This window comes from Protopterus annectens, chromosome 7.part1 (genome assembly GCF_019279795.1).
Source record: "Protopterus annectens isolate FY-2018-M chromosome 7.part1, PAN1.0, whole genome shotgun sequence".
Lineage (NCBI taxonomy): Eukaryota > Metazoa > Chordata > Ceratodontiformes > Protopteridae > Protopterus > Protopterus annectens.
Window position 1 is genome coordinate 481,871,202 of NC_056740.1, and position 17,015 is coordinate 481,888,216.

General features: G+C 38.6%; 1 protein-coding gene across 1 annotated transcript in view; it reads right to left on the reverse strand.

The window, feature by feature from the left end:
- Positions 1-605: 605 nt before the first annotated feature.
- Positions 606-17,015, reverse strand: part of LOC122807549 (CTD small phosphatase-like protein 2-A) — an 86,724-nt gene continuing 70,314 nt past the window's right edge. The window contains exon 5 of the mRNA XM_044078466.1: positions 606-908. Coding sequence (XP_043934401.1) covers positions 843-908 — 66 coding nt within the window. The 3' untranslated portion in view covers positions 606-842. The remainder of the gene's footprint in view (positions 909-17,015) is intronic.

The following is a 17,015-nucleotide window of genomic DNA, read 5'->3' on the forward strand; positions in this document are numbered from 1 at the left end:
GATGGAAAAACAGAACAATTCTCACCCCTTTTCTGGCAGTCCTACAGAATTAGAAGAGTGGTACATGGTACCCTTGCGTGTCAAGTAGCCTCAACAATGTACTTTTTCTAACGACTCTCTATTCTAAACTTAAAAATGGTGACCCAAGGCCTTACAACATTCAGATAACCTGTGTCACAGCTAATTAATTTCTGGTTGAAGCAATTAAAATGTTTCACCTGGAAATCAATGACATAAAAAAAAAAGTCAAACCATAAGATTTTGCAATATCCTGTGGTCAGTTGAACAACAACAAAAAAGAAGATGACAGACTGCTTTACTAAGAAGGAGCTTCTACCTTGTTGCTTCTAAAGACACTTGATGAAGGAACATTGCACACGGATTGATTGAATCTCTCTGCAAAATGTTTACCTGTGTTTTTATCTTTACAGAGAAGGAGATCATTAAGTTATTTCTTTTGAGACTTTTATTGCAGCACTTGTTTTGTAGGAGAGTGATTTTCTGGCAAACCTCTGCTGCAAGTGTGTGTGTGTGTGTGTGTGTGTGTGTGTGTGTGTGTGTGTGTGTGTGTGTGTGTGTGTGTGTGTGTGTGTGTGTGTGTGTGTGTGTGTGCGTGTGCCTGCTGACTGGATATTCAAAAGAAAAAGTCCACGTGTTTTGATAACTCAACTAATTTGTTCAATCATTTCAAAAATAACTTTAGAATTTATAAAATGTTTTGTACTTTATGTCTCTTTTTCATCTTTACTGAAATAAACAACTGCAGGTTTCATATAACTGCACAGATCCGTAAGCTTTTTTTTCCAAATTTATTTTAATTTGAGAAGGACTGATGGGAGACTTCATTCTGGGGGAAGCAAATCAAGCGAATGCAGTCTGTTTGAGAGATACTGCTCAACATCTTCATCCTGTAGAAAGAAAAAAAAAATCATATTCACTGTAAGAAATATGTACATTTAAGACCTGTCAGTTAAACTACATACTATTAGAAGTATTACAGAATGCAGGCTTTTCTGTAAACAAAATCTCACAGTGGTTTCCACAATCACAGAAAGGCTCCTCCTAAACTCTTAACACTCAGGTACATGTATCAGAGGTTCAAATACTCCCTAAGACAACAAGCAGACATGTATGATATTGTGAAGCAAAACTTGATGCCAACTGAATTAACTTGGTGTCAACCAATTGATGTAGTGCTAACATGGAAGAGGATTAGGCCTTCACATTTTCTAAATATATAATGCAAAGCATGATATTTTTCACTCCAACAAGTTATAACAGAATGAGTTTCAGTCCTACAGGAGATCACAGACTAACACATAACTGACTCCAGGCAAATCCAATGGAGTAAGAGACTTGCAGAACACAGAAGACCGTACAACAGAAAGGAAGCTATATAGTGAGTTTGAAATTTTAATACCTTCCTCAACAGCCTTCCTTGCTATGTCTGAATATCCGAGTTACTTATAACACTGAAAGACATCTAATAAAGCAGGCAGTCTTGGGAACTCACATTAAAGATTCCCTGCTGAAGCATCCCAGCAGAGTGTGCCACAAACATTTAAAGTGAAGGCATATGAAATACAGATAATGCAAATCTAAACTGGGACTTCCAAGATGGCTGCACTTTGAGTAACAGCTTAATTTTAGCTCTCCCAATGTGAAAACAGAAACTCAGAAGAAAGAGCCAGTAAACTTGTATCTTTGGGTGAATTTCAGTAAAATGGCTAGCAAGTGCCCTGCCTGGATGCCAGCAAAAATGAAATTCAGAGAACCTGAAAGAAAATCAATCAGAAAAGGTGAGGAAAAAACACTGACTGGGAAGAATTCTGCAGCTGTTCTACAAAAAGCAGTGCAAGTTCCAGCTTTGGTGCTAGACATGACTTCCAGTAACCTAGACAGAAAAAAATAGTCAAATGTACTCAGAGCTGGTTAAAAAAATGAAACACTGATGGAGTATATCAACTCAAATAACAAAAGGCTATAAAAAATAGAAGAAGCCTTAAACAGATAGTCAGATGAAGTGATAAAATTGCAATAATCAGAGTTCGAAATTCAGACAAGGCTGGCTGAATATGGAACTGTTCATAGGTAGATACTAGTCTATTGGCCCTAGGGCCTATATAAGCCTAGCCAAAGGTACCCTGGCTTTCGCCACCCAAGAAAATTATTTTCTTGTGCCACTGTCGAGCAGAGCCACAGAAGTGATCCCCGGGGTGAATTTCCTATCTCCCATCCAATCATCAAGATTTTTCTTGAACAGTGCTAATGAGGAGCTTTGTTTGATATAGATAGGTAGTTTGTTCCAGAGTATGGGAAGTCTCTGGGACAGGAATCTATCCCTCCAGCATGTTCTGTTTATTGTGGTGATGAGGTTTAGGTCCCTAGAGCATGTAGCTCATAGGGATTGGGATTTCTTTAAGTGGAGCATGTCTAAAAGGTCTGGGTTTGACATAGCTTTGTGTGTTAGGCAGAGCTCACCTCTGAGTAGGTGATATGCAATGGAGTAAAGCTGCAGTTTTTTGAGATAGTCTGCATAGGGCATCTCTTTGAGGCCAGTAATCCTCTTTGTGAGGTATTTCTGTGGCCTTTCCAGTTGTTGTAGATGTCTTGTGAGGTACATACCAAAAGGGGCATTGTACTCTATAATGGGTCTAATGAGTGCTGAGTAGAGGGAAACAATGACCTCTTTTTTCCTGGATGAGAAACCTTTTGTGATGAGGTGTGCCACATAGAAGGATTTCCTGACTACTGTGGCAATGTGATTATCAAAGGAGAGACTACTGTCCACCTGTGTCCCAAGGTCTCTTATCACACTTTCAGTGTTAAGTAGACTACCACCTATGTGGTGGTTCATGGGTACTGAGTTTTTACCAAAAGGAATGACAATGCACTTTTTGGCATTGAGCTTGAGGCCTTGGCTTTGACACCAGGCATCTGTCTCAGCAAGGCCCTTTTGTAGGATGTCCACATCTTTTGGAGTTTTGATTATGGCTCCTAGTTTGCAGTCATCTGCGAACTTCATTAGCCAAAGACCTTCTGTGTTGGCCTGTACTTCAGAGAAGTAGATACCAAACAGGACAAGACCCAGGACTGAACCCTGTGGTACTCCACTTGTCACTGGTCTGAATCTGGATTTGGAGTCTGCTACTTTCACAGTGTGGTTCTGTCAGTGAGCCAGTTGGCAACCCATCTTGTGACACAGGGATTTATACCTAGTTTAGTGAGTTTATCTATAATTCCAGAGTGGGGAATGGTGTCAAAAGCCTTGGCGAGATCTAGATAGGCTGTGTGAACCACCTTACCCTCATCTACAGCTTTGGTGACTGCTTCAAAGAAGTCTATCAGGTTTAGGAGACATGATCTGCCTTTTACAAACCCGAACTGGGTGGGGTCCTGAGTTTGGAGATTACCAATGTCATTGTTTATAGGTTCCATGATGATACGCTCCATAGCCTTGCAGACCAGGCTTGTTAGGCTAATGGGGTGGTAGTTTCCAGGGTCTGTGGTGGCTCCCCCTTTGTGAAGTGGGATAACTGTCGCTGTGCGCCATTCAGTGGGCACATAGCCTGAGGTGAGGCTATGATTGAACATGGTACTTAGGTGGGGTGCCAGTTCGTTCTGTAGTTCATGTAAAACACAGCCTGGGATGTTGTCAGGTCCCATGGATGCTGTGTTCTTGGCTTTGGATAGTGTGTTTTTTTACCTGTGCTGCCATGATTACAGGAACTTTGCATTCTTCTGGTATAGAGATGGGCCCTTTAGGGGATGACAGAGGGGTAAAGTTAGCACTGAACCTATCTGCCAGGATGTTGGCAATATCCATTGGTTCTGTATATTCAGGAAGAGATGTTTCAAAAATTAATAGAACTAGAGGCCAGAGCATGTAGGGAAAACCTGAGATTTTTAGCTGTAGCAGAGAAGCTGAAGGAACAGACCGTATTAATTTTATAAAAGTAGAAATGAGCAACTGGACTGGTATTCCATGGCAGGAGCTGTTAATTGAAAGGGCACATCATGTGCATGCTCCAAACCTGGCCATGAGAAAGCAACCTACACTTTTAATAGTGAAGATGCAATCCTACCAGCAGAAGGAGTTGATTCTGACAACACTGTGGCAGAAGGACAAAATACTAAAAGTGGAAGAAAGCAGAGTGTTTATGGAAAATGATTACTCACTGTAGATCAGGCGGAAGATGAGTACATTTATTCCACTATTCAGGGAATGTCAAGAAGCAGGTGTGATATTCAACTTGCTGTACCAGCTATCTTCAGAATATTCTTTTTTGGAGGGACAAAATCATTTTTTGATACAGAACATGCTAAGGAGGAAATTCAAAAGGTTGTCCAACAAAAAGTGAGCTGTGAAGGATATTCTTCTTGTTGTTCTTCTGGTAATAAAGACCACAGAGATACTGTGCCAGTGAAACCTTTTCCAATGTTTCAAAGGAAAATGCTTGAGAGAGAGAAAAAAGCACAAGAGTTGACTAAAAGACTGGTGTGTACATTGGAAATGAAGCAGAGGCTGGATTTGGGAGATAAAATAAAATCAGCATCTCAGAAAGTGACAAATCAATGTAGGATTACAAAGCATTGATTATATTTATGAAACATGACAGAACAATGAAAGCTAGAAATATTGTCCTTTTTCGACTTTGTTAAACTTGTAGGGAACTCTGAAGCATATGCCCTACTTCATGTCACTAATGTTTGGAAGAACACTTAGGAGAGGGGAAGAGGAAGGAGAGAGTTAACTGTAAGAAAAACAAAATTTTGTTCTTAACAGTAGTATTTTATAATGCATGATATAATCTGCATGCTATAATGTGAAGCCTTTTCAGTTATCTTCAAGTCTAAAGGGGATGCTAAAACAAATGGGTGCCCCTGTTTCTTTTTCCTTCTTTTTACTTTCTTTTTGTTCAGTTTTAAGCAATGTAGGCATGATAACATAGAAAAGGAAGAAAGGTCTGGTCAAAAGAGATACAAGAAAATTTGATGTGTTTTTTCTCATTCTTGCTTAGGGGAATGTCTGGATTAAGGCCTTTGATCTGGTAACAAGTTTTAACAGAAAGCAAATAAATACAAAGAAAATTGAATATAATAAAGCTTTCCTCTAGCAAATAAATAAATCCTTGTAGAATCAACTCACTATTTGATTCTCATGTCTCCATGGAGACAATCTGATAGAGAGCAATAAAAATGAATTCTTCTTTTCTTTCAATGGCTTTTTTTAATGGCTAGGAGATAATGTTTTCTGAAAGCATTCAAGTGTTTTCCCATTCTGGGAGAGCAATAAATATAAGACAAAACCAGACAGCACTTCGTATAAACACAGGCTGTACAATGCGTCTTAGCATGGATAAACTTCCTTTTAGGCTAACCAAAGTCAGTGGGGCTGTCAGTTTGGGACAATTGTTCCTATTAGAAGGTAAACCTTCAGTATTTACAGATATTTTTGTGTGTTAGTATTAAGTTAATAGGTTTTAGGGGTGTATTTTTTGAGGGCTTCTAATAAAACAAAATGTTTTGTAAGATGTGACATCGGCTCAAATGGATATGACAATAAACAATTGTATAAATGATCAACTTGTCAAACCTCAATGTATGCATGTTAACACAAAAGCTGGAATTAGATACTTAACAAAAAAGCTGTTACACATAAAAGGTAGGAATAATAACTTTTTAACATAATGACGCTGTCTGTATTATCTTTAAATGTTAATGGTCCAACAGATATATACAAAAAAGAAAGAGTAGTGAACTATATTAAAAAATGTAGAGTGCAAATAGCTATGCTACAGGAGATGTGTTTGGAAAGAACTGGACATGTGAATTTGATAACGAAAGGTATTCAGGAAGGCTATTCAGCAGAATACCTGGGACAAAGGAAAAAAGGAGTACTTATATTAATTGCAAGAGGAGCTTCAATAGTGATAGAAGAGGATAAAAAAGACAATAATGGTAGATTTGCAGTACTAAGAATCTACTGGCAAGGGAGGAGGATTACACTGGCGTGTATTTATATTCCACCTAAAACCTATAATAGAGCTTAAAAAATTCTGGGAGAAATAATCAGCTTTCAGCAGGGAATATTAATTATAGATGGGGATTGGAATAAGCTACGGGGTGAGATAAAATTAAACTGGAGTTTAAAATAGGGTGGAAATAAAAGAAAGAGAGATATGGTTAATAAGTAACAAGAATTATTTAGAGGGACTGACAAATCATATTGCAGAATAGGAGGGAATCTCACAGAACAAGAAGAGGAGCAACTGCAGAATGCTAAACAGAAAATAAGGGATTAACTCAATAATATGCATGAGTATAGAAAGGTTGTAGTTAAGGAAGTGTTTTTTTGATAAAAGTAACTGTTTTTTTTTTTTTGTTGGTAAATACTCCACAGCACAAAAACTTTTAGCACAGCGATTTAGGTAACAGAAAGTAGAAAGGGCTGTCACCAAGCTAAGGGAGCATATAACAAGGAAGGTAACAAGAGATCCTATACAAGTACTAGAAGTATTTTGGAAAGTTTATGAAAGTCTGTGTAAAGCAGAGAAATATGGAAATCAAGAAAAGTTACAAATGGAAATGCTTATGGAAGAATTAAATATGTTAAGGTTAGAGGTAGACAAGGCCCAATTACTAACAGGATAGGAGGAGATGAGATAAAAATTGTGATGTATAAACAATCCATGGGGAAAGTCCCCAGGAACAGATGGTATTCCTGTGGAAGTTTGGAAGCTGTGAGGGAAAAAAAAAACTAATTAAGATCTGGAAGATTTTGTTTAGCAGATTTAAGAGGAGGATAAATATCTACATCATGGCAGAAAGTGGTGGTGGCTGTAATACCTAAAGATGGTAAAGTCACATCAGATCCAGCTTCATACAGGCCCATTTCAATCCTAAACCATGAGTATAAAGTGTTTATGTCTATAATGGATAAAAGAATGGCAAATGTGATGCCAAAATGGATAGATATGGATCAGTGGGGTTTTGTGGAGGGAGGCAAGCATTTGACAACATTAAAAGAACATTGATGATCCGGAGGGAAGCAGAACATAAGAAAATGCCACTGTTGCTGGTGGGTCTTGCTGCAGAAAAAGCATTTGACAGAGTAAGCTGGGAGTTTATGAACAGAGCAATGAAAGCATTTGCATTCCCTGATAAAATTAGAAGGTTGATTAGGAGGATATATGAGGGATTAGAAGTGAAAATTAAAGTGGGTGGGTTCCTCTCTGATAATTTCTATTTGAGCACAGGAACCTGGCAGAGGTGTCCTCTTTCCCCTTTGTTATTTGATTTATATTTAGAACCAGTAGTAACAAAAATAAGGGACTCAGAAATTCAAGGATATAATTAGTATGGTAGTTAAGAAAAGCTGGCTCTATTTGCAGATGATATTTTATACCTGATAAAACTAGAAAAGGACATTTCAGTGATGTGAAACATTTTGAGACTGTTTCAAATATTTTCAAGATACATAATTAATGAAGCTAAAACAAAGGCAATAGCTGTAAATTATGTACCCACACATGAATTTGTTCAACAATATCCATATTTATGGGGATATGATAAAATGAAGTACTTAGGAGTATGGATTAAAAAGGATTCTGTTGTGGCTATGTGGGAAAACACTAAAAAGATAATACAAAAACTGAGAAACTGGAAGCTCTGTTATATAGATATGGATTGCAAGATACAAGCAGTTAAAATATTTTCAGTCCCTTTAGTTTATACACAGGTCAGGCATACTTTTATCAAGCAAAGAAGAAGCTGTGGATAGCAATTATTATTTTATTTATTTTATTTTATTTATTTTACATTTGTTGACTGGGCTAGTCTAACTGGATATATGTCCATTTTCAGTAGAGGCCCGGGTAGAAAAGCTCCAAACATGAACAGTAACAAAGTTAACAGTATATAAAAGGACATGTATATAAAAAATACAGTACAAAGGTGGCATTGGTTAAATGAAAAATAGTAATATAATTATGGACTATAGCCATTGTACTAAAGGTTAACTAAATATAAAATAAGAAACACTTGTTCAAAACACAAAACAGAGTAAGATCGTTGTAATTTTACTTTTAATATAAATAATGAGGAAAAAAGTAGGTTTGGAGGCTTAGGTTAGTGTGAGGGGAAAGGGATTTGAGCAGGAGGGGCAGAGGATTTCAGTCTGGGTTAGCACAAGGACAGAGCCACTGAGTTTTAAGATGTTCTTTGTTATGTTTTTTGAATAGAGAAGTATAAGCTAGGGTAGATAGTTCAGTAGGGAGCAGATTCCAGTTTTTACCTGTAGTATTAGAGAAAAGAGACTCACCAGCTTTTTTGTTAGATTTGATTGAGGATACCAGAAGTTTACTGGCAGAACGTAGTGTAGCTAGATTTTTATATGGTGAAATCAGATCAGTGAGGATAGGGGTATTATTGGGGTAGTGCAGGATCTTATGAGTAATAAGTAACTGTTTACTGAGTATATGGTTCTGTATTTCTAGCCATCCTAGTTGTCTGAGGTTAAGGCAGTGGTGAATTTTAAAGGGAGAGCATGTGATGAATCTAGCTATGTTATTATAACAGTGAGAAAGTTTGGAGAGGTTGTTTTTTGATAAGTTAGTATATATGGCAGAGGCGTAGAAGAGGGTAGAAATGAAGTGGGTTTGGGCAATAGTTTTCCTGGCTGAAGGGATAAGGAATGGTTTAATTCTATAGAGAGTACCTAGTTTTTTGTTAACAGACTTTATGGTGGAGTTAATATGGCCATCATAGTTAAGCCGATTGTCAATTGTAACTCCTAGTAGCCGGGTGATAGTATCTGGGGTTATGTTGGTGGCATTGTTAGAGGTAATGGTAAAGAATGGATTGGGTGATTTATGAGTTGGAGTAAAAAGTAGTAGTTTTGTTTTTTTGGGATTAAGGAGGAGGCAGTGTTGCATAAACCAGTTTTCAACATTTTGGAATACAGTTTAGGTAAGTGACAGGAGGGAGGCTAGATTTCTAGCAGTACAGATTAAGGTTGAGTCATCTGCATATTGAATGCAGGTGGCTTGGAGTGTGTTCAAGTGTAGGTCATTGATAAATAAGGAAAAAAGAAGGGGACCTAAGATAGAGCCTTGTGGGACTCCAATATTTACGGGAAGTAATGATGATAGATTGTTATTCCAAAGTACTGCTTGTTGTCTATTTTGAAGGTAACTCCTAAACCATTGTAATGCTTGGGGATTAAGAGAATAGGAATTTAGTTTGTTTAGAAGTAAGTTATGGTTGACCATGTCAAAGGCTTTTGACAAGTCAATAAATAGTGCAGAGGAGAAGGAGTTATTGTTCCGATTTGTATTTATAGAGTCAGTGAAGGATAGAAGGGCAGTTGTAGTACTGTGGAATGGTCTAAAGCCATGTTGGCAGTTTGCTAGTAGGTTATTTTGTAGTAGGTGGTTAAGTAGTTGTTTGTGAATACATTTTTCCATTATTTTAGATAATGAGAAGAGTAAGGCAATAGGGCGAAAGTTAGAGAGCTCAGTAGAGGATCCACCTTTATGAACAGGGATGATATGGGATACTTTCCAGATGGTAGGAATTTTACCTTCAGAAATAGTTCTATTAATAAGGATAGATATGGGGTAGCATATAGCTTTTGCAGCAGTTTGTAGGTATTCTGATGGGAGATGGTCAGCTGATGGGGTACAAGGTTTCAGTTTTTTAAGTAGCTTGTAGATAAGAGATATACTAACAGGTTGTAGGTGAAAGGTAGGAGTTGAAGAATTGGAAGTATTTGGTAGGGAAGTAGAAGAGGGAGGTAAAGAATTGGCTAGGGTTTGTATGGCTTCTGTAAAGTAGTTGTTAAAGGCATCAGGGATTTGGTTGGAATTATTATGGTTGAAACCTGATGGGACAGGAGTAGTAGGGTGTCCTGGCTGAAGAAGTTTGTTTATCCCTGACCAAAATTTTTGTGGGGTATGTTCACTGGATTGTTGGAGGTGAAGGTAGTAGTCCTTTTTGTCCTTAAGAGTATCTTTTCTGGTAGCATTTCTTAACTGTTTAAAGAGGAGGTGATCAGATGGACATTTGGTAGCTCTCCATTTGGCCCAGATTTTATTTCTGAGGAGCATATTTTGCTTTGTTTGTTTAGTTACCCATGGAGCAGTTACTGTTCTTATTCTCATAGTGCAATAAGGTGCATGGTAGTCCAGAATTTGAAGAAAGTTAGTGTTGAAGTAGGTAACAGCCTCATCAAGATGGGTTAGAGGTGACCAGTTACATGCTAGCAATTCATTTAGGAAGCTATCTGGGTTAAAGTTTTTTTTTGAGCGGGAAGTTTTGAGATTATGAGTTGTTGAAATATGAAGTTTTTGTCTAGAAATATAGGTAAGCATATGGTCGCTGATGTTATCAGGGAGGGTACCTGGAGTATAAGTATTAGAGTGGTAGTTGATAAGGATCCAGTCAAGAGTAGTTTCTTTCCTGCTAGGTTTGTGGATTCTAGTGGGAGTAGTTATTAATTGAGAGAATCCAAAGAGATTAATATGTTTAGTAGGGTTCTGGGTACTGCAGGTGAACCAGTCTATGTTGAAGTCACCCAGTACAATGGTCTCCTGGGGTAGTTGGTTAGATAGGTAACTAAGTATGTTTTCAAGAGTATTAGTATTGTTACCAGGGGGTAGATACATACAAATTAGGTAGATAGATTTGGAGTTTGATAGACAGTGCTTCAGATTTGTTGTCTAATGATGGAAGCACATTACAGGGGGAAACTTGGAGATTAGATTTGTAGACAATGGCTATACCTCCACCTTTTTTGTTTATACAGTCACATCTAAGGATATTATATCCTGGGGGGGGGGTAATTTCATGGTTTAGAGTAGATGGTTTTAGCCAGGTTTCTGTGAGACATAGAATATCAAATGAGTGCAAATCAAGGAGTGCATGTAGGTGGGAAATTTTATTGTTAACACTTCTAATATTCAGGTGAGCTATTAGGAGGGAGTTAAGTCCTTTAACTGTTGTAGGAGTGTTGGGTAAAGTTGCATTATCAAGGTTATTGCTTTTGTCATTATTGGGACCAGGGTTTGGATGAATATCACCGTCTAGGAGGAGGTGATGTTGGTTATAGTATAGAAATTTAAAGATTTTGTGGAAATTATTAAAATTCTTTTTAATAGTGAAATAAGTAATGTGGGTAGTTCTATGATATTTTGGTAGAATATAATTAGAGGTACTGGTTATGTTGCTGTGGTTAGGGGTATAGATGAATGAAGATGGAGAAGTGTGTTGGAAATGATGGTTTTGTTTAGATAGAGTAAGATTTTCAAAGAAGGTGAGTGAATAAGGTATAGTAAGAGAGACTATTACTGTAGTTAAGAGTAGTGTGTGTGCAAACATAGTTTTGTGTGTTGGTGTCATGGTAGTGAGTAAATTTGAGGTGTGGATAGCTTGAAAGTGAGGAGAGGTGGAAGAAATGAAAGTGAATGAGACACGAGGTAAAGCAGGGTTTAAAGTAGTCAATAAGAAAATTAGTAGAGGTAGTGAAGGAGGTGGATGTGGGAAGTAGCTAGTATAGAGGATGGTTAGGATAGGTAAGGGAGTGGTTATTGTGAGATGTAATTAAGGCTAATTAGGAAAGATAGAACTAGGGGAGTGGCATAGTGATGAGAAGGTTAGTGATAGGCTATGAAAGATTAGGGGAGGGTTTTTTGAGGTATAAGTCTAGGAGCACTGGGGTGGGTGGGAATTGGGGGTAGGGTAGGGGAGCGGAGTGAGCCCAAAGGATGAATGGAGCGGGCAGACCAAAGTAAGGTAAAAGCAGTGAGAAAAAACAATCAGTAAGGTAGAAGGTAAGAACAGAAGTCAGTAAGTAGAAAGGCAGATGTTGTGAGTGTGAGGAAGGGGGAAATATAAACAGAGAGAGGGGAAACCAGGGTGAGGAATGGTTAACCTAGGAGTAGTGCAGGCGGAGAGGAGGGTTAGATAAAGGGTTTATAAGGACAGTGGAGAGTTGGGTGCAAGGTTAGTAAAAGGAGAAAAGTGCAACAAGCCTGAAAAGTTTAAAGTATGAGGTGGGAAGGGTGACAAAGAGAAAATTAGAGGAGGGTAAAGACTGCCATCTCGTGGCCAAAGTCTGTAAGTACCCAGTAAGGAGATCTTAGCAGTTAGATGCAAATAAAAGGAAAAGTAATGGAGAAGGGAGAGGTTAGAGGGGTATAAGAATAAAGGTTGATACAATGTCTTAGATACAGGCAGGGAGAGCAACAGTAGTAGACAGGGGGGTATGGCTGCTGGCAGATATGGCAGTTTAACTAGTACACCTAGGAAGTGTAGTGGACTAGTATATACTTAAAGTATAGGAAGGAAAATAATAATTACAATCTTAGGCTTTTAGTACAAGGGTGGTTAGATACCCCAGGTGAGGAGCTACCCAGGCAGGTATAGGTAGGTGGATATTGCTGTTCTTTTGAGTCCAATAGGGTATAGCCGGGAGTGGATAAAGTGAGTATAGTAGGTTAGCACAGCTGGGGAAAAATAGAAATAAGGGAGGAGAAGGTTAAAATAACACTGGGTAAAACAAGGGAAACATTACATTAGCAGTACAGACTTAATAGAACAAAAAAAAACTTGTTCAGATATTAATAATCAGCACTAGGAGGAGATAACATCATATAATAGGTCAAAATCTTTTGTATTAAAAGAAAGCATCAATAACAGGATCAACAACAGGCTAAAAACAGCAATGCAAAGGTCAACAGCATCAATAACAGAATCAACAACAGGCTAAAAACCAGCAATGCAAAGGTCAACGGCATCAATAACAGGATCAACAACAGGCTAAAAAACAGCAATGCAAAGGTCAACAGCATCAATAAAAGGATCAACAACAGGCTAAAAACAGCAATGCAAAGGTCAACAGCATCAATAACAGGATCAACAACAGGCTAAAAACAGCAATGCAAAGGTCAACAGCATCAATAACAGGATCAACAACAGGCTAAAAACAGCAATGCAAAGGTCAACAGCATCAATAACAGGATCAACAACAGGCTAAAAAACAGCAATGCAAAGGTCAACAGCATCAATAACAGGATCAACAACAGGCTAAAAACAGCAATGCAAAGGTCAACAGCATCAATAACAGGATCAACAACAGGCTAAAAACAGCAATGCAAAGGTCAACAGCATCAATAACAGGATCAACAACAGGCTACAAAACAGCAATGCAAAGGTCAACAGCATCAATAACAGGATCAACAACAAGCTAAAAACAGCAATGCAAAGGTCAACAGCATCAATGACAGGATCAACAACAGGCTACAAAACAGCAATGCAAAGGTCAACAGCATCAATAACAGGATCAACAACAGGCTACAAAACAGAAATGCAACGGTCAACAGCATCAATAACAGGATCAACATCAGGCTACAAAACAGCAATGCAAAGGTCAACAGCATCAATAACAGGATCAACAACAAGCTAAAAACAGCAATGCAAAGGTCAACAGCATCAATAACAGGATCAACATCATGCTACAAAACAGCAATACAAAGGTCAACAGCATCAATAACAGGATCAACATCAGGCTACAAAACAGCAATACAAAGGTCAACAGCATCAATAACAGGATCAACAACAGGCTAAAAACAGCAATGCAGAGGTCAACAGCATCAATAACAGGATCAACAACAGGGTAAAAACAGCAGTGCAAAGGTCAACAGCATCAATAACAGGATCAACAACAGGCTAAAAAACAGCAATGCAAAGGTCAACAGCATCAATAACAGGATCAACAACAGGCTAAAAAACAGCAATGCAAAGGTCAACAGCATCAATAACAGGATCAACAACAGGCTAAAAACAGCAATGCAAAGGTCAACAGCATCAATAACAGGATCAACAACAGGCTAAAAAACAGCAATGCAAAGGTCAACAGCATCAATAACAGGATCAACAACAGGCTAAAAACAGCAATGCAAAGGTCAACAGCATCAATAACAGGATCAACAACAGGCTAAAAACAGCAATGCAAAGGTCAACAGCATCAATAACAGGATCAACAACAGGCTAAAAACAGCAATGCAAAGGTCAACAGCATCAATAACAGGATCAACAACAGGCTAAAAAACAGCAATGCAAAGGTCAACAGCATCAACAACAGGCTAAAAAACAGCAATGCAAATGTCAACAGCATCAATAACAGGATCAACAACAGGCTAAAAACAGCAATGCAAAGGTCAACAGCATCAATAACAGGATCAACAACAGGCTAAAAACAGCAATGCAAAGGTCAACAGCATCAATAACAGGATCAACAACAGGCTAAAAAACAGCAGTGCAAAGGTCAACAGCACAGGAGCAATTCCCTAAAGTACATACCAACTCAAATATCTGTACCACTGCAGCAATACTTTGATATTGAATTAAGATAAGCCAATGTAAGATGCCAAATATAAGCTTGAAACAGAGCCTATGAAGTAAAGTAGGCCCATTACTGTTAGAACGCAGTAGCCAGATTCAACAAAACAGTTAAAATTAATCAGCTATCTTTCAGCAGTTACAGTCAACTCAATTCAAGTGGAAATTGAGTGAACAGTGAGGACAACTTAATAGCTCAATCACAGTATTATGTAAAGGATATGACTATTTAATCCCTAAATACAGGATGCAGCTATAAGTATCTATCACCCTGCTACTATTTCAGGTCCCAGGGTAGCAGTAAGGCTTCAGCTGAGGCAAAGTATAGAGTTTTACCTTCCTAAATAATTTAAAAAACCCAAAACTGAACTAAAGGGTTTTATCTGGGAGGGGAAGATGGCAAGAGTCACGTGGGATAAGCTGTTTCTCCAATAGTGCAAGGCAGTTTGGGATTACCCGATTTGAAGGGATATTTCAGAGCTACACAGTTAAGGCTCCTATATATATATATATATATATATATATGGAACAAGCAGAAACCTACAATTCAGAGTGGAAAAAGATGATGATGAAACAGGGGTGAAGCTCAAAAAACAAGGTGAGACTGGGATTTTGGATGCAGATCCTTAAGGAGAATAACAATAACCATACAGAATACTATATTCATAAAGTAGCAAAAGTATTCTAAGATCTAAGCCAACACGCGAATGGAGAAAGGAGATTCTGCTGAGAGGGATGACTGCAATTATGGATATAGACAATAGGCGAGCGGAGGACGGAATTCATTGGAGACAACTGGCAAAAGAACTAAGGTATTGGGAGCAAATAATTAGACAAGGAGAGGTAACAGAATGGGACGAGGCCAAGAATTTATTTGGACTGTAGGCTAGAGATTGCCTTTCCTATCAAGGATTTATATCAGTATATAGGCAAAGAGAAAGAAATAGGAGGACCTTAAGTAAAAGACTAGCACTGGTAGAGCTTTTAGCAGAATCTAGAATAGAAGCAGCCATTGAAAAAGGAATAAGTAGTACAGCATACAAAGTATTGCATGATAACTGTAAGAATCAATCAGAGAAAGTTAGAAAGGATTGGGAAGAGAGACTGGATAAGCAATTCACAAAGAAACAATTGGAAGATATATGTCTTCTTTTTCTGTTGGCTGCTCCCATTAGGGGTCACTACAGCGGATCATCTGCTTCCATTTCTTTCTGTCCTCTGCATCTTGCTCTATCACACCAACCAGCTGCATGTCCTCTTTCACCACATCCATAAACCTTATCTTAAACCTTCCTCTTTTCCTCTTACCTGGCAGCTCCATCCTTAGCATCCCTCTCACAATATACTCAACATCCCTTCTCAGCACATGTCCAAACCAAGCCAATCTCACCTCTTTGTCTTTGTCTCTAAACCATCCAACCTGAGCTGACCCTCTTATATACTCATTTCTAATACTGTACATCCTCATCAGACCCACTGCAAATCTTAACATCTTTAACTCTGCCACCTCTAGCTCTGACCCCTTTCTTTTCGTGAGTATCACTGTCTCCAACCCATATGCCATAGCTGGTCTCACTACCATCTTGTAGACCTTCCCTTTCACTCTTACTTTTACCCGTCTGCTATAAATCACTCCTGACATTCTTTTCCACCCACTCCACCCTGCCTGAACTCTGTTCTTCACCTCTCTTCTACACTCACCATTACTCTGAACTGTTGATTCCAAGTATTTAAACTCATCCACCTTTGCCAACACTTCTCCCTGCATCCTCACCATTCCTCTATCCTCCCTCTCATTCACACACATATATTCTGTCTTAGTCCTGCTGACTTTCATTCCTCTTCTCTCTAGACCATATCTGCACCTCTCCAGGGTTTCCTCAACCTGTTCCCTAGTCTCACTGCAAATCACAATGTCATCCGCAAACATCATAGTCCATGGGGACTCCTGTCTGATCTCATCTTTCAACCTGTCCATCACCATTGCAAATAAGAAAGGGCTCAGAGCTGATCCTTGATGTAATCCCACCTCCACCTTATACGCATCTGTCACTCCCACCGCAGACCTCACCGCTGTCACACTACCCTCGTACATATCCTGTACCACTCTTACATACTTCTCTGACACTCCCGACGTCCTCATACAATACCACAACTCCTCTCTAAGCACCCTGTCATATGCTTTCTCTAAGTCCACAAAGACAATGCAACTCCTTCTGACCTTCTCTGTACTTTTCCATCAACACCCTCAGAGCAAACATTGCATCTGTAGTGCTCTTTCCTGGCATGAAACCATACTGCTGATCACTAATCATCATGTCCCTTCTTAACCTAGCTTACACTACTCTTTCCCATAACTTTACGCTGTGACTGATCAGTTTTATCCCTCTGTAGTTATTACAGCTCTATACATCACCCTTATTCCTAAAAATCAGTACCAAACACTTCTCCATTCCTCAGGCATCCTCTCACTTTCCAAGATTTTGTTAAACAATCTAGTTAAAAAAAACCTCTGCTATCTCTCCTAAACACATCCATGCTTCCACAGGTATGTCATCTGAACCAACAGCCTTTAAATTCTTCATCCTCTTCATAGCTGTCCGTACTTCCTCCTT